Source organism: Podarcis pityusensis, assembly GCF_964106645.2.
Source record: "Podarcis pityusensis genome assembly, chromosome: 13".
Lineage (NCBI taxonomy): Eukaryota > Metazoa > Chordata > Lepidosauria > Squamata > Lacertidae > Podarcis > Podarcis pityusensis.
In genome coordinates, this window is record NC_138038.1 from 19,064,200 (window position 1) to 19,090,834 (window position 26,635).

The 26,635-nt window shown below is 46.8% G+C and overlaps 2 protein-coding genes across 3 annotated transcripts in view; one reads left to right on the forward strand and one right to left on the reverse strand.

Moving 5' to 3' along the window:
- The window catches only part of MPP2 (MAGUK p55 scaffold protein 2), a 78,373-nt gene extending 76,115 nt beyond the window's left edge, over positions 1–2,258 (forward strand). For both annotated transcript variants that reach the window (XM_080979570.1, XM_080979569.1), the window contains one exon: positions 673–2,258. In XM_080979570.1, coding sequence (XP_080835696.1) covers positions 673–849 — 177 coding nt within the window. In that variant the 3' untranslated portion in view covers positions 850–2,258. The remainder of the gene's footprint in view (positions 1–672) is intronic.
- A 14,171-nt stretch (positions 2,259–16,429) lies between these two features.
- TMEM92 (transmembrane protein 92) lies at positions 16,430–25,784 on the reverse strand. The gene is made up of 5 exons (XM_080979556.1): positions 25,333–25,784; positions 21,070–21,110; positions 19,708–19,761; positions 17,814–18,021; positions 16,430–16,553 (listed from the first exon to the last, which is right to left on the reverse strand). The coding sequence occupies exons 1-5, from the start codon at positions 25,393–25,395 to the stop codon at positions 16,446–16,448; spliced, it is 474 nt and encodes a 157-aa protein (XP_080835682.1). The 5' UTR covers positions 25,396–25,784; the 3' UTR covers positions 16,430–16,445.
- Positions 25,785–26,635: the final 851 nt, after the last annotated feature.

Below are 26,635 nucleotides of genomic sequence, written 5' to 3' on the forward strand. Positions count from 1 at the left end.
TGAACCAATGGCTTCAAGTTAAAAGAAAGGAGACTTTTCGGGTTACAGTGGACGCTCGGGTTGCAAACTTGATCCGTGCCGGATCCACTTTCACAACCCGCAGCTGCGCATCTGCACACGCGCGGGTTGCAGTCCGGCGCTTCTGCGCATGCGCAAAGCGCGATTTAGTGCTTCTGCACATGCATGGCCGTCGAAACCTGGACGTAACCCGTTCTGGTACTTCCGGGTTTCGGCGGTCCGTAACTCAAAAAACGCAACCTGAAGTGTCTGTAACCCGAGGTATGACTGTATTGGGTTATTGCTTTTATTTTGAGGTTTTATATTTTGAGGTTTTATATACAGTGGTACCTCGGGTTACATACGCTTCAGGTTACATACGCTGCAGGTTACAGACTCCTCTAACCCAGAAATAGTGCTTCAGGTTAAGAACTTTGCTTCAGGATGAGAACAGAAACCGTGCTCCGGTGGCGCGGCAGCAGCGGGAGGCCCCATTAGCTAAAGTGGTGCTTCAGGTTAAGAACAGTTTCAGGTTAAGAACGGACCTCTGGAACGAATTAAGTACTTAACCCAAGGTACCACTGTATTGAGTTTGTTCTTTGAACCGCCCTGAGACCACCGGGTATAAATTCAATTAATAATAATAATATAATAATAATTTGCATGTCCTGCCAGGATGCCGACCTGAAGCGGACGGTTGATGAGAGCTGCCGGATCCAGCGGGGCTACGGTCACTACTTTGACCTCTGCTTGGTCAACGACAACATGGAGCAGACATTCCAGCAGCTGCAAGAAGCCTTGGAGAAGTTGCACAGCGAACCTCAATGGGTCCCCGTCAGCTGGGTCTACTAGAGGGACGCCCTGCCTCTCCTCCTCCTCCTCCTCCTCTTCCCCACAGCCTCACGAGTGTCGGCTTTGTCCTCCTCACTTGGCCAAGAATCCCAGAACTCTTAACCTGCAGCACCCAGCACATGCCCCCCCGACGTCTTTCTCCTTTCCCCAACCACCGGGCACCACCTGAATAGCCCAGGCAAATCAGGCGCAGCAAAAAAGTTGGCTTTATTCGATTCGAAAAGCAAAGGTGCTTCCTTGATGGTCCGGCCCCAGATCACCTCCAACCAGCCAAGAACTCTGCCACAGATGTGGGGGGCGGCTGCTCTCCCCCACCCTCTCCTACCATTGCTGGCAACGCAGGAAGAATTCATCTCATGGCGGACATGGGGGGTTGGTCAGAGGGGTTGAGCCAGGCTACCAGTTACCCACAATGCCTTGCCCCGTCGGCTCCACCCAATTGTGTCCGGCTCCTCTGATTGGGTCAGGCGAAAGAGGGGTGGGCAGGAACACAATGCCTCTCCAGTCACAGCTAACTCACTGCCAAAATCACTGCTTTGTCAATGGACCACAATCTCAATATTGCCAAAAGAACTGGTAGCCTGGGGTGTTGCCCCCTCCCACCCCCCCGAACATACCACGCTGAGTAGATTGGAGGAGGGGAGGGGCGAATGCCAACCTTGGTCAGCACGAGATTTTCCGGGGTGTTGGAAAAACGGCAGAGGGACGCCTGAAAGGTTTGTAAGCGAGTCAAGGAAGAATGTGATGCAAGATAGCCTGGTGGTGGGGACTTTGCACTTGGACTTGTTCCCCTGGGCCGTGGCGGCTGGCGGCTGAACGAGATCCTTCGGCCTCAGTTTAGCTGTCTGTAAAATGGGGCTATTTAATATGGTTTGTTTTCGTTTTACGCTGTTTGCAGAGGTAGGCTCCTTTGCCGCAAATATCCCCAAAGAGCTGTTGGGCGCATTGTGTCTGGTACAACCTGGGTCTCCCTCGGCCTCCCCATAGACCCAAAGACCTCTCTCCCTGCCCCAAGCTCTTTCAACTCTCCTAGGCAACACTGGGCAATGTGGGCTTATGGTTCGACTCTGCAAAAGGCAGCGTCGTCATACCAGCTAGGAAGTCGTTCTTCTCCAGCCTCCGGGAAGCTGACCCGCTAGTAGGAAAGCAGCGTAGGGAGGCAGCGAAGGAAACCCAGGGCTGGCATCAGGGATCAGCATCGGTGGGCACCTGCCAAGGCCCACACCTTTGCAAGGGGGGCACCACTACCTCCCTGCTCCTCTGCTGACTTCTTGCCTCCAAGCATGTAAACATTAAGAGCATAGAGCTATAGCATGCTGCTCACCTGCCTTATGTTCTCCCTGTAGGTGGATGCATGGATCTAGCCTGGGGGAGAGTGGGCACCATAGAGGGGAAGTGGGGGGGCACCATGAGCACCCATTGTCCAAGGTGCCCTACCGCTTACAAACAAACCCCTAAAAGCACCACCAGAGAAAGCAATAGCAATTACAGTCATCTTTGATCCTAATCCTTGCTGTTCCTGCCCACAGCTCTCTTTGTCCCTTTTTACAACATCAAAACGCAAAAGAGATGATCAGGCGTTTAAAATCCGTAGCGCAGAAATAATGGTCTGCTTCTCATCTGCGCCTACGTGAAGCCCACTCCCCTCGCGGATTCCGCTTCCCGGATTTTCCGTTACCTGCAGTTGCTTCCCTCGAGTTCCAGGGTTCTCCTTTTCTCCTGCCAAGGACCAACAACCACTACCTCACAACTCTATGGCAGCTGTTAACTGGCGGGACTACCCGCTGCAGGGCAAAGGCAGAACCTTGGACTTGGGGAGTGTTTTTTATCACCAGGTAAAGAAAAGAAGCTTCTCTGCAGTGCTTCTCCCACATGCCAATTTCTTTCTCCACCCCCCTTAAAAAAAACGAAACCCAATTTCCTCCCACCCATCACCCACCTCTGAGATGATGCTGAGTCCATGAGGAGCTGGTCAGCAGGGCAACATGGGGCAAAGCCCAATCGGTATATTTACCACCGTATCTTTGCAAGGGAGGAGGGTAGAGAGAAACCCAGAACAAAACAGCCCCATCTCAGGCAGACCCACACTTATGCATCGGGTCCAGCGGTTATCAGGCTACTTTCATGGGGCCAGGAGAGGGAGGAGGTTATAGAGCTGGGATATTTCCCTTTATATGTCAGAAGAGAGGATAGCTGGGTCACTGCCCCAGCTCCGCCCCTCCCAACTATATTATGAACATTCCTCCTAATTTGTTCACAGAAAGTTTGTGGGGGAAAGGTAGACACTGTTGGTTATTTATGGAGCATTTTTTGTTTGTGGAAAGGTTAGGCCATGTTTCTCGTGCATTTCCCCGTCCTGGTTGCAAGAAGTCAAGTTTTGGGGAGAGGGAAGGGGCAGTGGGTTTGTTGTGCAAGAGCACAAATCAACTGTAAGAGTGTGTTACCTGAATTTGCCAGGGGCAGCCTGGTAGCACCTGAAGTCCCTGGCCAGGTTTCCTGTTACTTGCAACACCCAGCGTTGATTTGAAAAGAAAAAAATAGCAATAACTCCACCTGCTGGTGATCAAGTGTGTGCTTTCCCAGTAACTATAAAACCCACTTGCTCATGGACAAAACTGCAAGGAGAAGGCAGTGCATTGATACTGTTGGGGAGAAAATATTGGGGTTCAGTACCCAAGACCCTGGACAGCCAATAAGACCAATTGTCTGTCAAGCAGAACATTTATTTATTAAATCACCGCAAAGCATTCTGGCTTACTCTCACCGTGCTGATGGGGCAAGCAGGTCCCCGAGAGCTGAAACACACCACTGTTTCTACCAAACATATATCAAGATGTATTTCAGACATGGAGAGAGTCAGGATTTTCCGCTCCACAATAGCAAGGCTGCGAAACAGGATCTTCTGATCTTCCTTGTCCCCTCATTGTTTGCTCAACAACCTTCCTTGGGAGATAAGCAGGTCTGGAGATAAGGGCTACGTGAGGAGGACATCTGCGGTTATCAGTTTATGCAGACCTGACATTCCACCCAGCCCAGAGTTGCAGGCGCCTCCTTGCTCACAAACACGTTTCTGATTCTTACATCTGCTGATAACTTCAGATTTTCAATTCCCACCCACCCACCGCCAGGCAGTACTCTGTGAGTGGTTGCTGTTGATGTGGTGGGGACTGTCAGGAGCTTGTCCTACTCTCGAGTAGGCCCCTTGCAGAGACACATGCCCTTCCCTCCTGGTCGATCGGGAGCTTCAAAAGCTTTCTTCTGCCCAAACATCACAGCGACTGATGCCAACAGACATTGGCACACTTAGGGATCCGCAGAGTTTGCACAGTTGCGTAACAGACCTCAGCATTTTGGCTAATCTACTTTATTTACATATAAACACACACGGAGCACTGCAACATGGCTCCCTCTCTCTCTAGAATCAGACAGCAAAGAGAAAAAGAACAAAGGACAATAGTCCCACTTCACGCAACACAAACATCCTGTCTCTGTCACTTCCCACTCTGTGGAGTCAAAACATACCATGTCATGTGAAAGACAACAATCCTATGACTGCAATCATGGAGCAGGAATTCTAACAGGGACTGCTTCTGCTCCACAAATATAAGGAGGGGATGATGCAGAAAGCTGCTGCAGACTGCACACCCAGTAACTCCCCCCCCCCCAAGTAGGGGTCTAGATAAATTGAAATGGAGAAGTTGTGGAACAAGGAGGCAAAGCAAACCACCACCACCACCCAGAACAATAACAGGGACATTTCAGAAGAAACCTGCTCATTCCCAGGAGAAGAAAAAGCACAACTCTCTGGTTTTGGAATATTGGTAGGCATCTGCTAATCTGCTTTGAAACTGCCATTATATACCGCAGGAATGAGAAAGCCGTGGTTCTCTGGCTGTTGTCAGAACCCAACTCCCATTGGTTCCGGCCACCATGACCAATGCTGAGCAATGATGGGAGCTGAAACCCACTGATATCTGGGAAGGCCAAGCCTTTCCCCTTCCCTCCTTGGATCCCGAGCGCCTTGTGAGTCAAACGTTTTGGCTCCTGAGCGCCGCAAACCCGGAAGTGAGTGTTCCAGTTGGCGAACGTCCTTTGGAACTCGAACGTCCGACGCGGCTTCCGGTTGGCTGCAGGAGCTTCCTGCAGCCAATCGGAAGCCACACCTTGGTTTTGGAAGTGGAACAGGCTTCAAGAACGGACTCCATTCGGCTTCCGAGGTACCACTGTACTTGCTTATCCAGAAAGAAGGTTAAACATGGTGGGACTTCTCAGTAGACATATTTAGGATTGTGCTGCAGCATGGATGCAAATCTGGCAAGATAACATCAGTGCCGGATTATCAAACAGGCATCATAGGCACCGGCCCATACCTTTCAGGGACAACGGATCAAAATAATATTGATTTGATCTTGAAAGAAAATTACAATCAATCTTTCTTAGTTCCGTGTCATCCCTCTAAAATCAGAAACGTGTTAGGAGATAATTTGCGAGGGGGGCCCTGAGATTTCAATTCCCTCGAGGCTTCCACAGCGTTTAATCCGGCATGGGCTAAAATCCTCATTTGAATTTGCCTTATGGCAATGCCTTCTCTCCAGACACAGTGGGAATGGTTTGATCTGCGGCCCTTACTTTCTTGCCACCCTCCCAAGAACCATGCCTTATTTATTAGCTTCTCAAATAACCGCTCTGCCCCTCTTTGGGATCTTAACTCTCTCGTGATCAGTGGCTTCCAAATCTTTCTCATGTGCTTTTTATATCCCACAAAATGTATGCGTGCATGAGGTTTTAATTTTGTACAGATAGCTGAAATAGAGGAGAGATTTATACACCTTTATTTGGGGCGGGGAAAAACCTGTATATTTAAAGAGAGAAAAATCTATATAAATTGGTAGCAATCACGGGTGTGCAAAGAGGAAACGAGTATTATTAACTGTAGCATCCTGGCTAGAAATGGCCAAAAGGACATGCCTGATGTTATAGCAAAACAGGCGTTAAAAATCAAAGCTGATTTTTTTGGGGGGGGAGGCAGTAATTTAAAAGCAGTTATGCTATTGTTTACATGGATTAAGTCACAGAGCGGGGGAGGGGCTGTCTCTTTTGGAGCAGTCACCATTTCCTATTCCTCTGAGGCCCAGCTGACTCACACACGTAGCTACGTAGTGGTCACTCAGAATCCAGACATGGGTTTTGTAGAGGGTGCCTGGCAGAAACTTGCCAATTATTATACTGCCTTGTGGCTGCAGTGGCGTAGCAGAATTGTTGGGTTTACAGTGGGGCCGTGGCACCCACTGAACTTAGTGGGACTTAATTCAAAGTAGATACATGCGCGGGGTTGAGCTGTTGGTGACATTAATTGTGTGCATTCCCACCAATGACTCCTAGGTTCGTTCTTAATAGGGTTTTGCTTATATTTGCATTTCTGCTTGGAATCATTTAAATTTTTAATTTTTTTACTGCAAATGCTCCTGCGGTTTTGTCCTGTCACCCACTTCTCATGGTTTGGATCTTTGTACCTGCCCATCTCTCCGTAGTAGTTCTGTGCCTCTGTTCCCTTCTTTCTTTCTTTTACATGCGTCTCTTAGCTTGGAGAAAGATAAAGTCAGGGACTTGCATCTAAATGGGGCCACAAATACAGGTATTTTAAAGCTTTGGGCTTAGTAGGGATGGGGCAACTTTGGGGTTCAGCTTCAGGCAGCGGAATGTCTTGGACAAGCACCGACCCTGTTTTATTCCTTTTTGGCCACATTCGTGCCATACCTTTAAAGCACTGTGTTGCCACGTTAAACAGTCATGGCCTTCCCCAGAGAATTCTGTGAACTGTAGTTTATCAAGAGTGGTTAGAAGACTTCCTGAGCTACAGTTCCCAGAATTCCCTGGGAAGACGGATGGACTGTTAAACCGCTCTGGGAAGGGAACCGGGGTTCTCCTATCAATTCTCAGCGCCCTTGACAAATGTCAGCTCCCAGAATTCCTCAGGGGAAGCCACGACTATTTAAAGTGGAATCCTAGTGCTTTTAAATGTATGACATGAATGTGTCCTTGGCCTCCTCCATCACTTTTTTATCTTTCCCGTTTCCGGTTGAGCTAACATTCCCCCTAACTCATTCTCTCCATCTATCTCTGTTTTTAAAATAATAACTGCGCGTTTTGCCTGGGGCTCCACTCACAAGTTTTGCTTCCAGTATTATATCAACGACTACAAGGGCTAAAAATGTTATTAAAGTGGAACTATAGACATAAAGAACACCACACGCTTAAAATGCACGATGAAATCGCAAGAAGTGGAAAGTCTGGAGAACAACCCCACTTCACGGACCTGGCAGCATATAGTGGCTTTCTTTCCCCTTTATTTATTTTTAAAAACTGTTTATATTGTGCAACAGATTCTCATACTGGAAATGTCACATTCTTAATTTCTCTCTTTCTCCCTCTTTTTTGGAAAGGGGTGCACTCTGCTGTCATATATTTTTACCGTTACCTTTACTTTAAAGAAGATGAACAGTTCAGTATCTTGTCTATTGTGTGTGCGTGTGTGATAGAAAAGTCGTCTCTCTTGAGAGTGTCGTGTTATTTTCAGTAGCACCACATTTTAGATGGTGTTTTTGTCCTGGATGTTTTGAAAGCTCATTAGGTTCTCTTCTAACTGATTTGGTGGGTCCTTTCCTGTTGTCATTGCTATAGGGTGGGGGAGAGAAGCATTGTACACGTTTTCCTGTTCTGAATTTTTATTATGGTTATTATAGTTATCTATTTATTTATTTATAAAGAACGATAAGAACGACACTTTCCGATTAAGAGCGTTCGGATTTTTCCCTTGCAGTTGCTGCAGGCAAACTCAAGAGGGTACTGTGGCCAGTACAATATCTAGGTACAAACTGGACCAATACAGAGGTTTAGATTCCAATACAGTGGAACCTCAGTTTTCGAACATAATCCATTCCAGAAGACCGTTCGACTTCCAAAACATTTGAAAATTGAAAGAGGAAGCCTCAATTCAATAGGGAAACTCAAAACAGAAGCCGCTTCTGACATTTACTTCCGGGTTTTCGGCTTTCAGCAGCTGAAACGTTCAAAACGGAGCCGTTCGAGAACCGAGGTTTGACTGTACCTATTTTATTTTACTTTATTTTATTTCAAAGCATTTCTACAGCTCTCGCTTGCAAAAGCAAACAAGCCTCAAAGCGGTTAACGAAAAGATAAAAACAAGAAAACCAGGGAAAAAATACGACACTTTAAAAGATACAAAACATTAAAATGCTAAAGCAGATGAAACTTCACGTCACCTATGAGCTATGGCAGCTACCTTGCCACCCTAGTTCTGGTGTTAGTGTTCAAGTTATTGCTGTGCTGCGAACCCCTTGGTGGTTGTTTTTTTAGCAGGTTGCCAAGGAGAACTTTGAAGGAAAGCTTCACATCCGAGGTGGCCAGGGGGTTGTAACATTTACTCTCCTGTCGCACTGCTGAGGAGATGAGTGCCGCAACTCCAGAGTCATTCGTGGCTGGACTTAACTGTCAGGGGTCCTTTATATCAATATATCTGAAATAAGGATGGCTTTGTGTTGCATCACAGTTTTCCTCACATTTTGATTTTTGCACAGTGCACACACATACACACCATGATTTGCGATATATCGCCAGGTCAAAAATTATGAGACTGATATGACGATATGGACTGGTTTTGGACTATAGAGTGTTACCTTGGTTCCCAAACTTCATTCGTTCCAGGAGTCCGTTCGACTCCCGAAAACGCTTGAAAACCAAGGCGCGGCTTCCGATAGGCTGCAGGAGCTTCCTGCACTCAAGCGGAAGCCGCGTCAGCCGTGTCAGACGTGAAGCATCATCCCGACACGTTTCTCCCTGGAATGACAGTGTTTCACCACCTCAGCAGTGTCGGGTGCCGGTCACGGTGCCCTCTTGGCAGCTGGTCTAATGTAGTTGGTGACAAGCTTGTTGCTGTTGCCACAGTGCAGTCCAAAGAGCAAAACATCGCTGGCTGTGAAGCCAGGAAGGAAAGGACTCCAAGCAAAATCAGGGTGTGGCGGAGCCAGACAGTGGGCCCAGGAATTCCATGCGGCTGAAAACACAGGAGATGATGACCTATTTATCGACACCCCACCTTTTTCCCTGACAGAAACTCAAAGCGGCTTACAGTCAAATTAAGAAGTGCTGAAACCACACACAAAGAGAGAATCATTAAAAAAAAGAAAAGAATTGTTATGTGTATGTATAATGTATATGCAGGGATTTTTTTTCAGCCGGAACTGAGCTCCTGTCTCAGGTGGGTCCCATCGCCATTCTAAGAGCTGCTGCACCTCTTTCCCTAGAAAAATAGGATTGGAGACCAGGGAGAAGAGTCGGTGAAAGAAGACTGGAAGAAATTTAAAGACTATTTACAGAAATATTGTAAAATTAATGAACTTTAGAAGGATGTTAGATAGAAACTAAGTGGTTTCCAGCTGCAATGCTTTAAGAGATATGAAAAAAGGTTTACAAATGGGTAAAAGCTTAATGGTAAGGATTTGCTGAGCTAACAAACTAAACTGGAATACAAAAAAGGGAGGTATGAGGAGGTCCGGGGAAATAAGGCTAGGGAAGGTATACTATGGAAAGTTAATGTGTTTTTAACTGTATTTTGTATGTTCTCCTTTCTTTTTCTTTTTTGTTTGTTTGTTATATTTTAAAAATCTTATTCTTTTTTCTGTATTTTGTACTTTCTTGTATTTCTATTTTTTTGTTCTTGTATTTGTTGAAACTTTAATAAATATCTTTTAAAAAAGAAAAAAAGAAGAAAAATAGGATTGGAAACACAAGGACCAATCTAACTGAGTTTCAGAAATAAGTACACAAATTTTAAAAATAGGAAAGGATTTGTGTGTGTAACACTGAAGGAAATGGACAGACACAGCAGAAGTTTTAATATCAGAACAGACACGGAAGTTCCTATTTATACAGAAGTTCAAATGTACCATATTATGTAATGTTGTGACATTAGTTGTGCGGACTGTATATTTCACAGAATTGCAATGCCATTGCTTTTCAAAAGAGGCACTTCAGCCCCCAAATAAGACACAGATTTGCGTAAAATTTGCATTTGCTAATTCATACAGAGTTGCCATATTTCAAAAAGTGAAAATCCAGACACAGAAGTTGCTGAGCTTTGTTTGGCAAAGTTTGTGGCTGTTTTTCCCCCATTTTATTTCGGGTGGAAAAAGTGGTGCTGTCGGCTACAGTGGTTGCAGCAGCAGATAATGCGCCCTGGGGTGGGGGGAGAGATTTGATTTCCCTTTGCATTTTAATGCAAACCAACCAAGCTGGCTCTTCCCCGAAACTATTCTTCGATCGAAATCCATCTTCTTCAGAAACTGCACTTCCTTGAATGAGCAATACAGCTCTCCAACACAAGAGTACATATACAAAAAGGCATCTTACAGGGGGAAGTATTTGCGAAAATGCATGAATTAGTGAAAGCAGCATACAGAAATGCGTTATCCTAGGGGAAATCGCGCCCATCAGTAGGTGCACTGCTTTATGGTAGGCGAGAGCCATGTTTATATTATGTGCTCACATGCAACGAAATGTGGGAAGAGCAACCTATGGAAGAATGGCTTCTTACCATGAAACAAATTGGAGCAAAATTCAGCTTTGTGTTCCCGCTAGACATGGCCTGAGAGCCCTGCTTTCAGAACATGGAGACAAGAGCTCTAGTAAAATGAGAGGTTTTTTTAATGCTAGGAAGCAGGCTTGGTCTCAACAACAGGGTGCCAAAGCAGCATTCAGAGGAATAATAATATAACAACAACAACGAGATGGCAGTGGCTGGGCAAGAGGATAGGATAGGATTCAACTGGACTGTAAACTCCAGACCCTGAAACTAAAAAAAACACGTGCTCTCATTTTAACACTTCAATCTATATGCCTGAGATATTTGGAATTAATCTGGGTCCGGCCCTGCTGTTAGGCAGAGTGAGGAGGATGCCTCGTGTGAAGGATGCTTACGGGCAGCAGAGGGCAGCAGCGAGCAAGTTGTTGGAGGACCTGCTGCCAATGCAGATGTAAAATTCAGGAACCAATCTGGTTGGCTTCTTTATCAAATTCAGACTGCTCGGGGTGGGGTGGGGCAGAGGCAGGGGGAGAGATGATAACCTCATTAAATAAACTGCCCTTTTAAAGAAGCCCATCTCTCTAGCAGTGTAACTGCCCAAGGATAAAGCATGAACACTGCCAAACATTTACCAGCTTGGGGGAAGACTTGGACCTCAATGGAATCACTTAGCTGTGATTCCCTCATTGCAGAGGGTTGGACTAGATGACCACTTGGGTCCCTTCCAACTCTACAGTTCAGTGATTCCATGAGAACAGGTGTGAGGAAGCTTAGGCCCTCCAGATGTTGCAAGCATGGCCAGTGGCCTGGGAGCTGTCGTTCAGCAACATCTGGAAGGCTTAAACCTTCCCCTTCCCTGCAATAGACAATAAGAAAGTTACCTTTGCCTCTCTTTCTAAAAATCTGTTTCTACCTCTCCAACTGTTTGTCTGGCGTTGGTGGCTGTCCTGGTTGTTTTTTATGTTTACACTTTCCTCACTTTCCCTTTTCTTCGTGCTGTTTTATACTCCTAATTAATAGGAGAAAGAAGTAGCTGCTTTTGAGAACCCAGGATGCTGTTGTAACTTATTTTCTTCTCTCTGGTTCACGTTGTGCCCCTGTAGCCACTACTGAAACGGACCCCTTTTGTTACACATTCCTGTCGACTTTTATTAAATTTCAAAGAAAGAACACACAAAATTCCAAGCTCTTGTCTTCTTGTGTCTTCTTCTGGCTTCTCGGGCTGAAACTCATTGCATTTTGGGGAAATTTGGAACACCGGGGTTTTCTGTGCTTGTTAGCAAGACAGTGCGTGCATGATAGCAACTCGTCCGATTGCCCCACTCTTGAGAAATGCAGGTGATGGGCGATGTTCAAGCTTTACTCAAGAGTAGACCCATTGGGATTTAACAACACTGCAAAGGGTCCCAGTGGGTTTCACTTGGGCCCGTGCTTTCCAGGCCTGGGCCTGACTGGTTTTGGCCTTGGCCTGCTGTGTTCCTCGGGAAAAGGTATTCTTTAGCAATAAATTGGAGCAAACATCTATCTGGAGAAAAACTGGCTGAGGTTTGCTCCAGTTCAGTGGTAAATATTGGGTTTCCCTGGGGGAAAAGGGCAGGGCAAGGGCAAGACTGGATAAGCCATAGTTCTAGGGTTGCCATATGTCCGGTTACCATCTTTTGGGGCAATTTCCCCAAAAAAACTTTTCTCCAAAAAGCTCAACTTTTTGTGTCCAGATTTTTACAGCTTGAAATATGGGGGACCCTACACAAGTCAGGCCCATGTACTGCTGGTGAATTAGGACCTCAGTAACTGCCCATAGACAGGACGTGGGTGGCGCTGTGGGTTAAACCACCGAGCCTAGGACTTGCCGATCAGAAGGTTGGAGGTTCGAATCCCCGCGACGGGGTGAGCTCCCGTTGCTTGGTCCCTGCTCCTGCCAACCTAGCAGTTCGAAAGCACGTCAAAGTGCAAGTAGATAAATAGGTACTGCTCCGGTGGGAAGGTAAACGGCGTTTCCGTGCGCTGCTCTGGTTCGCTAGAAGCGGCTTAGTCATGCTGGCCACATGACCCGGAAGCTGTACGCTGGCTCCCTCGGCCAATAAAGCGAGATGAGCGTCGCAACCCCAGAGTCAGCCACAATTGGACCTAGGTCAGGGGTCCCCTTTACCTAACTGCCCACAGACTCCGGGTGTTGGTGCCAAGCCTGCCTTCAATTTCTGAGCTTTAAAACCTTGCATTGCGAAAATTTTGGTTTGTCTTCCAATGTAAGTCCGCAGAGCACTTCAGTCAGTCGTGAAGCACCGTCGTGACACTTTTCTCCCTGGAATGGCCGTGTTTCACCACCTCAGCAGTGTCAGGCGCCGGTCACGGTGCCCTCTTGGCAGCTGGCCTAATGCCTAATGTAGTTGGTGACAAGCTTGTTGCATCACCACAGTGCAGTCCAAAGAGCAAAACATCGCTGGCTGTGAAGCCGGGAAGGAAAGGACTCCAAGCGAAATCAGGGTGTGGCAGAGCCAGACAGTGGGCCCAGGAATTCCATGCAGGAGACGATGACCTATTTATCGACACCCTACATTTTTCCCTGACAGAGACTCAAAGCGGCTTACAGTCAAATTTAGAATTGCTGAAACCACACACAAAGAGAGAATCATTAAAAAGAAATTAATAGAATTGTTATGCATATGTATAATGTATATGCAAGGCTCTTTTTAAGCTGGAGCTTAAAAAGGTGGGTCCCATCGCCATTCTAAGAGCTGCAGCGCCTCTTTTACTAGAAAAATAGCATTGGAAACACAAGGACCAACCTAACTGAGTTTGAGAAATAAGTACATGAATTTTAAAAATAGGGAAGGATTTGTGTGTGTAACACTGAAGGAAATGGACCAACACAGCAGAAGTTTTAATATCAGAACAGACATGGAAGTTCATATTTATACAGATGTTCAAGTGTACCATATTATGTAATGTTGTGATATTAGTTCTGCAGACTGTATATTTCACAGAAGTGCAATGCCATTGCTTTTCAAAAGAGGTGCTGCAGCCCCCAAATAAGACACAGATTTGCGTAAAATTTGCATTTGCTAATTTATATAGGGTTGGCATTGTTACTTCTGAGCAGTGCTTTTTTTCTTCTAAAAAGAATATTTAGGGGTACTCTCATTTTCAAAAAGTGAAAATCCGGACACAAAAGTTTTTTGGCAAAATCTCCAAGAAAATTGAAGTTTTTGAGCTATTTTTCAGCGGGGAAAATCAACACTCCTGACATTGCCAAATCCCAGTAATGTCTGAAAAATCCCGGGTGTATGGCAACCCTAAATTTATAGTAATTGAGGAACAAGAGCAGGAGAAGGCTATTTGCTTAATCACTGTGGAAAACTGTGTGTTGGAGTCAAGTCATTTCATTTCCTTTATTTTATTTCTGTGCTGGTTTTCACTCAACATGAGTCAAAAAGCAGCTTACATACAATAAATAATAACATGGCAGAACATCGCAATTACAACATAAATCAAATAAATCATAAGCCTTTGGGTCTCATCCAGCAGGGCTAGATCTGGAAGCCGAAGTGTGTGTGTGTGTGTGTGTGTGTGTGTGAGAGAGATTTGTACTGATTCCTTACCTACAAGTGACCGTAGCATTGCTTTGGAAACCACAAGCAAGGTCATATGCTGGATAACATTTCAGATGAACACAACCATAACAAGAACCAGGGGAAGGAGTGAGGAGACATTTCAAAGATTTGGTTCCAGTCAGTCCCTGGGAATCCACTAATATGCAAGAAATAAATGTGTGCAGATCTTCTGCTTGGAAATCCCACACGATAATCACTTTCTCAATCTCAGACCTGCCCCGTTTAAGATTTCTGGTCGCCTTGCATGACGAGCATTGGTACAATGTTTAGGGGGTACAGTGGTACCTTGGGTTACAAACGCTTCAGGTTACAAACTCCGCTAATCCAGAAGTAGTTGCTCTGGGTTGCGAATTTTCCCCAGGATGAGAACGGAAATCGCGCACCTGTGACAGCGGGAGGTCCCATTAGCGAAAGCACACCTCAGGTTAAGAACAGTTTTGGGTTAAGAACGGGCCTCTGGAACGAATTAAGTTCGTAACCCGAGGTACCACTGTATTCTCATTTTGACTCAAGAAAATCACCATGTTATAGTTCAAATCGGGGGAAATAAATACAGTAAATGGACAAAAGTACAAAGGTTCACAAAATGTTTAGGGGTATGCGTTACCCCTGCGTCCCCCCAGAAAAAAAGCACTGCTTCTGAGCAACATACTCACTGGTGCTGCGAAAGGGAGGTTGCCATGAGGTGGATTTCATAGAACCTTATAAACAAAGTGAAAGAGTCATATATTCTCCTGGAGGAGTTCTTGCAGAGGGTATGCCTACAAGCCAGGGTAGTATAGTGATGGACTAGGATCCAGGAGACCCGGGTCCATATCCCCACTTGGCTAAAAAAACCCACTTGGGGGGCCTTGGGCCAGTCCCTGTCTCTCCAGCCTCATCTCAGCCTCGTTTTGTTCTCCCAATAACCTTGTTATGTTGTTTAGGCTGAGGGGAGGTGGGTGAGCTGGAGGGGGTGGGCAGGGAGAACCACGTTTTCCACCTCGAGGTCCGTGGAGGAAAGGTCAATAAATAAACAGACATACCAGATAACATCCTCCATATAATTCCCCATGTGTTGATTTCTATACAGTCGTACCTTGGTTCTCAAATGCCTTGCGATGAATGTTTTGGCTCCTGAACGCCGCAAACCTGGAAGTGAGTGTTCCGGTTTGTGGACATTTTTTGGAAGCCGGCTTCCACGGCTTCTGATTGGCTGCAAGAAGCTCCTGCAGCCAATCGGAAGCCGAGCCTTGGTTTTTAGAACGTTTTCAGATGTCAAACAGACTTCCAGAATGGATTCCGTCCCAGAACCAAACTACAACTGTATTGGGCAGTCACACACAACCCTTTGACCTGGAAGTCCCAGGAACCAAATTTCAGAAGTGTGTAGTGCAGACAGTTCTCCATCTGATCACACGCAGAGTTCAAGAATGTAAAGAAGATGAGATATCGATGAAAGACAGATGGTTTATAAGAATGATGGAGAAATGGGCAGAAATGACAAGGTTAGCAGCCAAAATTAGAGATAAAAAATGAAGGAACATTTTTGGAGGAATGGAAGTATTTCATAGCATATCTAAAGAAACAGTTTTATGAAAACACGAACAGGATTTGAAATACGAGTAACAGCTTAGAAATAGTCAGATGAATAATTTAGGATGATAATTATAAAGATAATAAGCAGCACAAGGGAAAACATAGAACATCATAGAAGGGTGGATGAGAAGTCACAAGGAGAGTCCAATGTCTAGGGGGAAATGTGCAAAATTTGAAAATTCAATAAATATTTTTTAAAAAACAACAACAACAGGGAGGTTTCCTCAGCTGACGAGAGAATTAAAAGGAGGGGGGGGGAACTGTGGCTGAGGTTTGTAGCTTAGAATTAAGACCCTTGTGGGGGCAATAAGTATGGAGACACTTTCTTCTGTATCTGATGAACCAAGGAAGGTGCTTCTTCAACACATAACCGCCCTGAGACCTCCGGGTATAGGGCTGTTTATAAGTTCAATAAATAATAATAACAACAATAATAATACACTTACTAGCCTGATTAGTTAATAACTGATAAGCATGGAGTAAGTCCCACAAGATGTGAAGGTGGCCACAAGCTCGGAGAGATTTTTAACAGGGGTTAGGCAACGTAATAATAAAGCACAGATCTGTCAACAACTATTCAGCATAATGTCTAATGGAACCTTCATGAGGCAGTATATCTGTGAATACCAAATGTTCGTGGAAGGGAAAGGCCATCATCTATATTCCCCGCTTTTGTGCTTCATAAGGACACCTTGCAGACTGGGAAGGGAATGCGAGCCTCGATCGATCCACCCATTATTATTATTTTTATGTTCTTCTCACAGTTCTGGTTGTAATAGCAGCAGAAACACGGCGCTCTTCAGCTGTCATCTTTCGGTTATGTATGCAGGAGGCTCGGAGATATCCAGAGCTATGTTGTCATAAGCAGGCGGCTGTCCCTCAGGAGTTGGGTAACGGGGTAGCTTCCAAGCAACCTGGAGAGAATGATAGGAACGGTGTCAATGTCAAAACACGAAGAATTCATGTTTTGGGGAGGCTCTTAAACACACACATCTACTCTACGCAACCATCGGGAATGAAAAGGGAAGGAGATTTTCTCCAGGGTGGAAAGAAGGTTGTGTGGCGACTTCCCGACCCCCCCAGGTGGAAATAATGACACATGACACAATTATTAAGGTTGGTGGGTTAAAAAATGGTCACAACTTTATTGATTACCGGTGATGAGCGGTATTGGCTTAGGCATTGGACCTAACTGACTACATCTGACTCCAGCCCGTCTGCTTGAAGTCCGGGAAGGGTTAACCACCAGTCGGGGGAGTCCTGCTGGTGCACATCAACTAGGAACTCCCCCAGGGTCACCGATAGGGGGCGTGCCTTAGGCCCTAACTTCCTAGGCTTCAGTCAGGGCAACGCCCCCCTGAATCCTTTATCGGACTACCCTTTAATATGCGGGGCAGGTGATGGCGCTACCTCCTCTCTTTCTATCTACAGAACTATACCAATGCCTAACCGCCAATACCCAGAAAGTTGTGACGATTTGCTACAAGGTAGGCGAAAACCAAGTGGCTGGTGCCAGTTTGTCAAGTGGAAAAATTCCTACCACGTGCCCCCAACGGCAACCAACTAAGGTCAAAGAAAGCAAATCTTAGAGGGCAGGAGGGTGGGGAAACCGGAGCAGCTGGTGGGCGGACAGAGAAGGAGATCCCCCACCTGTGCCCTGCCTTTAAGGGCCAGGCCACACCCCCAGACCAACCCGATTGGCCAGCTAGGGGGTGACGCAGCTGGGAATCCCCCAGTCGTGCAGGGGCTGGCCTCCCACCCCCTGGGCACGTGGAGGGGCCATGAAGCCCACAACCCCACCTCCTCCTTAAGGCAGATGTGGCTTTCTCAGAAGACAACGGCCATCTGCAAAAAGTGAGTTCCAGCCAGGAGGGACTCAGTGGACGAACACCGTGCTTTGCCTGCAAAAAGCATCAGGCTCCATCTCTGGTGCCTCCATGTAAATGAAGGCGGCAGATGGTGGGAAAGGACCCTGCCTGAGGCCATGGAGAGCTGTTGCCTGTCAGTGCAGGCTATACTGGATTGACAAATGTTGTGAAGCTCCCCACCACAAAGCGGTGGAACTCCCTCTTCAACACCACTATGAAGCTCACTGGAAGCAGGCTAGCTGTCGTCATTGCAGGAATACCTGCCGTATCTCACGAGCAGAAGAAAGAGTCACATGAGATGGTTACCTCACTGTAGGGAGGAGGGTCCATGCTCGCTTGCTGTGGAGGAGCTGTGGAAACAGGTGGGGCAAAGGCAGGCGGCAAGGTGGGCATGTGTATTGCCACTTCTTCTTGGTCGGTCTCCTCCCGGTCTTTGCAAATTGCACAGCAACACTTAAAAAGCACCGTCAGGCAGCCCACGCCCACGCCGATCCCAATGACAGTGATGAGACCTCTGCATGGAGACAAAGGAGAGGCATAGCATAAGTCTAGCTCCTGGATCTACCAAACCCCATCAAGGAAACGTTTTATCTTTTTTAAAAAGTTAAAGGGACCCCTGACCAAAAGGGACCCCTTACCAATAGGTCCAGTCACGGACGACTCTGGGGTTGCGGCACTCATCTCGCTTTACTGGCCGAGGGAGCCGGCGTACAGCTTCCGGGTCATGTGGCCAGCATGACTAAGCAGCCTCTGGCGAACCAGAGCAGCGCATGGAAACGCCATTTACCTTCCCGCTGGAGTGGTACCTATTTATCTACTTACACTCTGACGTCTTTCGAACTGCTAGGTTGGCAGGAGCAGGGACCGAGCAACGGGAGCTCACCCCGTCACAGGGATTCAAACCGCCGACCTTCTGATCGGCAAGCCCTAGGCTCTGTGGTTTAACCCACAGCGCCACCCGTGCCCTTATCTTTTACCATGCTGCTAATACAGAATATCTGAAACCCACCACCAAGAAGACATTCCTTCTGTAGGCTGCATTCTGCTCCAGGGCATTGTTTTTCTCTCAGCCCCCCCCCCGCAAGTTGAGCATACAAATATGCATTGTATCAGGAATAAAATGCTTGCCCCCCCCCAAAGAAAATGTGCATAGCAATGGAAGATTAGACTACTGCAATGCACTCTCTGTGGGGCTTCCCTCACGCTTGATCTGGAAGCAGCAGAGAGGGCAGAATGTGGCAGCACAATTGCTGAGAGGAATGATACCCTTTCAGTGTACAATACTCGTGATTTTTAATGTTTTTAAGGAAGGCTGAAGGAATTGTTATATAATGCAGACGGGCACATGACCAGGGCCGGATTTAGGTTTGATGAGGCCCTAACCTACTGAAGGTAATAGGGCCCTTTATATGTCTAGCTGTCCTTTGTCAACAACAAATTGTCGCTTTTTTGTGTGTTGAATATATGCTATATGGTAATTTTTGGACCTAATAGGTATCTAAAGCCATTTGCACATAACAAAATACTTATTTTATCAAAGTAATTAATGAACTGAAATACAATTAAGAAGAAGTATATTAATAGTGAAATAATTATTAAGCTCTGACTTAGAATGATTTTTTATTCATAACAAACTTAATAATGCAAACACGTTGGCATTTGGCAATAACAAAAGTTCCTTTAGAAACGCAGTTTACAAAGACTCATAATCTAGTCTCTAGAAACTTGCTATAACATAAAATAATAATAGGTGTAAATATATGATGCAAACTACTAATAATTATAAATAGCAGAATGTAGGCACCCTATATATAGAAATGAGCAAACCAGTGATATTTTAGGGAGCAGACTGGCAGACGGGACCCATTACATTTTTTTTTCTTTAATTTTTTTTGGGGGGCCCCAAGAGAGTGAGGCCCTAAGCTATAACTTGTTTAGCTTATATGTAAATCCGGCACTGGGTGTGGCTTCGGGAGAGGGGGTGTGGCTGGGAAGGGGGCATAGCCTGGACCACATTTGGTTCCCGACCCCTGGCAGCACACAAACGGATTCCTCCAGTCCATCGATGTGATAATGGACTAGTCTCAACACTGGTGTGATCAGGGACAAACCAAAGTCTTCTCCTGCCAGTTCACAAGCAGTGATTCCCCCACCTAATCCACTCTCCAGGGAGGGGATCCCACACTCGCTCCATACGTACATGGACCAGCCAGGCATTGCCCATTCAATGCAGGTGCAGTAGCTGCCTATACACCTTGAAGAAGGAGAGAGGCAAAAGTTTAGAAAAACAAAAGCTATTATTATTATTATTATTATTATTATTATTATTATTATTATTATTTCTGTTTAATATACTACCCTTTATCAAAAGATCCCAGGGCAGTGTACCCCGTTAAAAACACATTGTGGAACATCAGTAATAAATAATAATAAAACAGGAAAAGGCCACTCTCGCTTTGCCCACCACTCCTCCCTACCAGCTGCTCCTGGATTTTCCCTAACTTTGTGGGTAGAGGCTGCATCTCAGTGGCACAACATGTGTTTTGCATGCAAGTTTCTAGGCTCAAACTTTGCATGCAAGTTTCTAGCTCTCAGCAGCGAGAGCTGGGGAAGGAAACCCTGGAGAGGGTCTGGATTTCTTCTCAAGCCTAGTTTTTTTGGCCATGCCAATTGTTTTTGCTTGGGTTTTCCTCACCTCCACCCCTGTTGTCTTAAAGGTAAAGGGACCCCTGACCATTAGGTCCAGTCGTGACCGACTCTGTGGTTGCGGCGCTCATCTCGCTTTATTGGCCGAGGGAGCCGGTGTACAGCTTCCGGGTCATGTGGCCAGCATGACTAAGCCGCTTCTGGTGAACCAGAGCAGCGCACAGAAATGCCGTTTACCTTCCCTCTGGAGTGGTACCTATTTATCTACTTGCACTTTGACGTGCTTTCGAACTGCCAGGTTGGCAGAAGCAGCGACCGAGCAATGGGAGCTCACCCCATCGTGGGGATTCAAACCGCCGACCTTCTGATCGGCAAGTACTAGGCTCTGTGGTTTAACCCACAGCACCACCCGCATCCCAATCTGGATATTAGGCAGCCCCTATTTCCTCTCTCCTTTCCTTTTCTCTAGCCAAGTACAAAACCCCATCTGCTAGGGTAAAGCGTGGCTCTGTGTGCATATAATAGGGGTACAAGAATGTTTTCTATTGGGGAATGTGGGTGGCACTGTGCTCTAAACCACTGAGCCTCTAGGGCTTGCCGATCAGAAGGTCAGCGGTTCGAATCCCCGCAACAGTGTGAGCTCCCGTACCTCTGTCCCAGCTCCTGCCAACCTAGCAGTTCGAAAGCACACCAGTGCAGGTTGATAAATAGGTACCACTGCAGCAGGAAGGTAAACGGCGTTTCCGTGTTGCACCAGCGCCACCCGCGTTGCACCAATTTCTACCCAATTTTTTTTATCTACCCAATTTTCCCATGCCCAGGTTGGACGCTCATCCATTTAAGGTCTGAGCCAGTCCTTCTAGCATATTCAGTACAGGAGAACAGGCCAGAGGAAGAAGCTGGAGCTGTAACTTACGAGTAACCCAAACAGTTTCCTTCTCCTTTGAACGTCGAAACCTAGAAAGAGAACGAATCTGGAAGTGAACGACTGGAAAGGAATATGTCTTTATTTAAAGAGCATTTATTTATTTAGTTTATATCCCACCCTTCCTTCAGCGATATATTTTTATCTTGATCTTCACGGGGGGGAAAAGTTGCCAGTGAAGGTTGTGGACCAATTATTTAAAAAACCAAGTTCCCTACTGTCAGGGGTTCAGGGACAGAGGCACAGGGTAGGCAGGAGATGGAGAGCGATGGGGATGAATCCAGGACAGCGAGGAAGAGGATGACAATGACTCAAGAGATTCCATGAGTCTTTCCAGCGAATCAGAGGATTCCCAGAAGGGGGCGCCGGTGGTCAAGGCCAGGGGAGCCCCAGGGGGGACGTGTCAGGAATAGGGGGCCAGCGGGGGATCCCAAAGTGGCAGCTGGGCGTCAGGACCAGCCTCCCCGCCAGAGTGCAGCGAAGGGGGTGGGGGTTCCAGTGTATCAGGGGAGGCGGCTCCGGCAGTAGAGAAAGGAGGGAGGTCGGAGCAAGCCACCCTCCCGGAAGGGGAGGGGAGTAGTGAAGGGAGTAGCGTAGCTGTCAAAAGGAAAGTTAGGGGTTGGGCGCGCGCGCCAAGTTCAAATGTAGAGGCGCGCGGAAGTACAGGGAGCCCGGAGGAGGGGCCAGGTCCCAAAGCCCGCAGGAGGGGGCAAGAGCAGTCTGATTCCGCGTCGGAGGAATCCAGGAGGGGCGGAACCCCAGCGGGCAGAAAGACCCTGCGGAAAAGGAAAGAGAGAAAGAGGTGGAGCAGCGCAAGCCTCTTAAACTGGTGCAGGGGAGGGACGGATTCAGAGGGGACTTCAGCGGTCTAAGCCTAGCAGACGTAGGGCTGCGCGCCTCGGATCTGAAGCAAACAATGAACTGCAATAAACACTTTTGTATATAAGAAAAGATAGGCGTTGGTCTTTTGTGAGCTGAGACTTGAGGCAGCCCTGACACCTACCTTGAGCTAAAAGACACAACATGAAAGGAGGAGAAGTTGGGGATGGAGGAGGAAAAAGCAAATTCGGGCACTACCATATTTTTCCATGTATAAGATGCCCCCATGTATAAGACGACCCCTATTTTTTTTCACCCAAAATTAAGAAATTAAGTTGTTTAGCTTTTGGGTGGGGGTGGGGGAGGTCACTTCCGTCAATCGCTCACCTGCCTGCCTGCCACTGCCAATTGCTTGCCACAGCCACTGCTGATCGCACACCTCACCGCAGCCGCCAATTGTCTTCCTGCTCACCTCCACCAACAGCCCACCCGCCCACTTTTCACAGCTGCCAATCGCCTGCCCTATTGCCGCAGCCACATCCAATCACCAGCAGGCCTTGCTGCAGCCACCAATCAACTGCCCAATCACCGCTGCCAATCTCCTCCTTGCTGCTGCCACTAATCGCACGTCCCCCCCCTCTGCATTCACTATCCTCGTATGAGACGACACCCAATTTTTGCCTAGCTTTTTTTTTTTTAGCGAAAAGCATCGTCTTATACACAGAAAAATATGGTAGTTTCCAAAGTTGTGAAGTTCTTCTAATGAGCTGGTCTCGCATCAAATCCACTTCTGCTTCCCTTGTCTTCCTCTAATGATGGAATATTAATGGGAAATATGTTGCTTTTCTATCCATCTGCTTGAAAAACACACCTTTAGCTGGCAAGCAAGGAAGAAATGAGGCCGAGTGACAAAATATTTGCTTACAAATTTCCCACCTAGGGTCAATGTGCATGCTGAGAAGCCACTTCTGGTTTATTCCAAAGAGGAACTGGAAGTCTTGGTGTGATTGCCTGCCGTACTGCAAGAAGCTTAGGGGACCATGGGACCAAGAGTTCAGGGATGCTTTGTGCACCAAACAGTCTCAGTGAGAGTCTGACTAAATGTTTGTGAGACACTGGAGTGATCTAGTGCTTAGAGGATGGGTAGGCAAACTAAGGCCCGGGGGCTGGATCCGGCCCAATCGCCTTCTCAATCTGGCCCATGGACGGTCCGGGAATCAGTGTGTTTTTACATGAGTAGAATGTGTGCTTCTATTTAAAATGCATCTCTGGGTTATTTGTGGGGCATAGGAATTCATTCTTTTTTCCCTTCAAAATATAGTCCAATCCCCAGGGCCCCCTGCTGAAAAAGTTTCTTGACCCCTGGCTTAGAGTGATACCCTGGGCAGAACCAGGTTCACATACCCACTCAGCCACTGGGTGATTTAGTCACCCTCTCTCTGTCTAACCTACGTCACAGGGTTGTTGTGTAGATTAAACATGGGAGGGGAAGCAGGAATGCCAGAGATGGGGAGCCCATGGCCCGGCAGCAGTTATTACACAGCTCCCATCAGCCCTGGGCAAATGGTATGGGAAGATGGGAGGTTAGTAAGTGATGGCAGTGGCAGAGCTAGCTGCTTGGGTACCCAGAGTGGTCACATGATGTGCACCCGGGGGCGGGACGATCCACCCAAGGGGGGGGGCGATCCTTTCGGCAGGGATCCGATTTCGGCGCGGCAACATGATCCTCCTAGTGGGGGGTCTGATCATGGCGCAGTGGCGTGATCTGCCATGGGGGGATTTTGTCACCCCCCAGATGACACTCAGCGCGGATCACCCCCACCGCCTTCCCTTTCTATGCCACTGAGTGATGGTGGCAAGCTATTCTGTGCCCTAGGAAAGACTAACTGCTTGCACTCCCCGCAAAAAGAAAAAAAGGAAAATTGCTAACTTTGATGTTCAAAAACAGATGCCTTGTAGGGAAAAAATGGAAAAGGACTCCAAACTGCTAACTTTATTTTAATTGCAAGGATAAGGAATACAACGATCTTTGGTAACCTTTCTCAAATAAAAAAGAAAATGTTTTATAGCTCACAGATTATTTTGAACAACCTTGCGAATTGTAATTAAAAAATGTAAGTCTCTTAAAAGTTTCAGTTTGAGGCACATCTCCTTTTCCGTTGCAAATTTTGATACCAGTTCCTTCAGACCAAGTGCACACGTTTAATCGGATTAGTTGCCGAGCCAACTAGTCTCTTTCGCAACGTTGTTGAGCGTATGTAAATTGATAAAATTAACCATTTTACATGTATTTTTTCCTTGTTTCTATAGATGCAATTATTTCCACTGTTTTTATATCTGTAATTGGTTCTTTCTTGTTGGCATCCATCTGTCATGAGAGACAATGGCCATCGTATTGCATCCCCTCCAATATTTCTCAAAGGAAAATGGGGATATGCTTCAAAAAGGACAAGCAGGACAGTCTGGAAACAAATCAGAAATCGGAACAGTTTCTGTAATTCGGGGGGCTATCTCTGTGAAATCAGGGCACTTGGAGGGTCTGGCTGTCCAGGCAACAAGACTGCCCACTCTCAGTAATTGACAGATCACATGCAATGATAATACTTAGTATTTGACAGCCCACGAGATTTCATATTTGAAACCTGCCAAAATCAAAAGTATTGTGAGGGAGCATGAGCCTAAATTTTGAAGCCAGCATTTGCCATCCAACGCCCCCTGCCAAATTTAAATAATTAATTCAAACTTTCTCACAGAAAAAATTACAGGGCAAATAGGGAAAGTATTCATTTCAGCATCAGTAAAACTTGTCTATCCCTTTCTGAACTATTTCTGAGGATGGAGATGTCCTCTCCTCCCTCAGTTGCAGACTGCCATTCAGTCATTTATTACAAACCAACGTCCCTTTTCTTTTTTCATACTTCTTTCTGAATGTTAAAAGGACAGGTTAGGAAGGGGAAATCTATTTCCCTGCCTTTAACAGTCAAAGAGATCTCACCACCTTACACTCTTCACATCATTAATTCGCAGAAATATAAAAAGGGCCATGCTGAATCAGACTGGATTTGCAAAAAACCCAAAACCCTTCATGTCCATCTAAACTAAGAGGCACCACCGTATCTTGTGGCAAGGAGTTCCGTAAACCACTTAAAGTGCCAAGTGAAGAAGTACTGCTTTTCTTTTGTTCCGAATTTGACTGCCCATCGGTTCCATTGGGGGAGACACAATACTGGGGGAGAAGAATAACAACTTCTCTCTATGGCATGTCTCACCTCTTGGCGACTTAGTTCCCCACCCACTCAAAACCTAAAATATCCCCAAAGTCGGAGCCTTTCCTTACGGATAAGGTTCCCTCTCTTCCACAGCTCATTGGGGTTGCCTCTTCCAGCAATGTTCCCAGCTCTGTGCTATGAGTCCCACGGCATCCGGCAAACTCACCTCCCGGTAAACAGCGAAGAGGCAAGTCAAGAGCCTTGCTGCTTGGTTTCGCCATGTTGCCATCCTCTTGCCTTGCAGTTCAGTGCCCTGTGCACGACTCGGATCGCTCAGAGAAAGTCTTATCTTGCTCACCGCCCTGTGGACTTTGCCTGAGGGTGGGGAACGGGGTCATTGCCACTGGGTACAAGACACCGTCATGTGCTGTGCTGAGCACACAGAAAGGTGCAGAGAAGGAGATCAGGCATTTGCCAGGGCTCCCCAGACCAGCAGAGGGTTTCCCCGCCCCACCAGGGCTACCATTTCTGAAACTGTGTATGGAATATCCAAGGAGATCAGGTGAGGCATAAGAGAATTGTGCGTCTTGCCTCCTATGTTAGGAGGAGCATGGATTCCATGTGAAACAGCAAGGCAGGAGTTTACAACCCACTGGACGTGGGGTATTACGATACGATACGATACGATACAATAATCTTTATTGTCATTGTCCCATAGGTAAAGGTAAAGGGACCCCTGACCGTTAGGTCCAGTCATGACCGACTCTGGGATTGTGGCACTCATCTTGCTTTATTGGCCGAGGGAGCCGGCGTACAGCTTCCGGGTCATGTGGCCAGCATGACTAAGCCGCTTCTGGCGAACCAGAGCAGCGCACAGAAACACTGTTTACCTTCCCGCCGGAGCGCTACCTATTTATCTACTTGCACTTTGACGTGCTTTCGAACTGCTAGGTGGGCAGGAGCAGGGACCGAGCAACGGGAGCTCACCCCGTCGCGGGGATTCAAACTGCCGACCTTCTGATCGGCAAGTCCTAGGCTCTGTGGTTTAACCCACAGTGCCACCCGCGTCCCTAAACAACAACAAAATTGGGGGGGGGGATCTACATGAGGCATTCAAAACCAACAAGCCTGGTATCCCTCCTATCCCAACCAGGTTAGCCCCCTAAAAACTCTGATACCCCATGTTTAAAATACAATACACTCCCATAGAGACTCCTTGCACTGCGTTTAAAACCAAAATTGCATTTGGATAGAAACTGTTTCTCAGGCGGCTAGTCCTAGTCTTTATAACCCTGTACCTTCTTCCAGAAGGCAGAAGCTGAAATAGATCATTTCCGGGGTGTGCACTATCCTGCGCTATCTCTGCAGCTTTCTAATGACACCTGGAAGCATAGATTTGATCCAAGGTGGGAAGAGTGCACCCAATTATTCTCTCCGCAGTCTTTACAACCATGGACAGTGTTGTTTTCTCCCTGGCTGTGCAGCTCCCAAACCACACACACAGAGCATAAGTTAATACACTCTCCACA

Coding starts and splice junctions, on each gene's coding strand:
- TMEM92 (XM_080979556.1), bottom strand. CDS start 25,395: ATGGCAACATGGCGAAACCAAGCAGCAAGGCTCTTGACTTGCCTCTTC. Junction 19,762..21,069: donor GGAAACTGTTTGGGTTACTC/GTAAGTTACAGC, acceptor TCCTTCTTCAAG/GTGTATAGGCAGCTACTGCA. Junction 16,554..17,813: donor ACCCTCCTCCCTACAGTGAG/GTAACCATCTCA, acceptor CATTCTCTCCAG/GTTGCTTGGAAGCTACCCCG.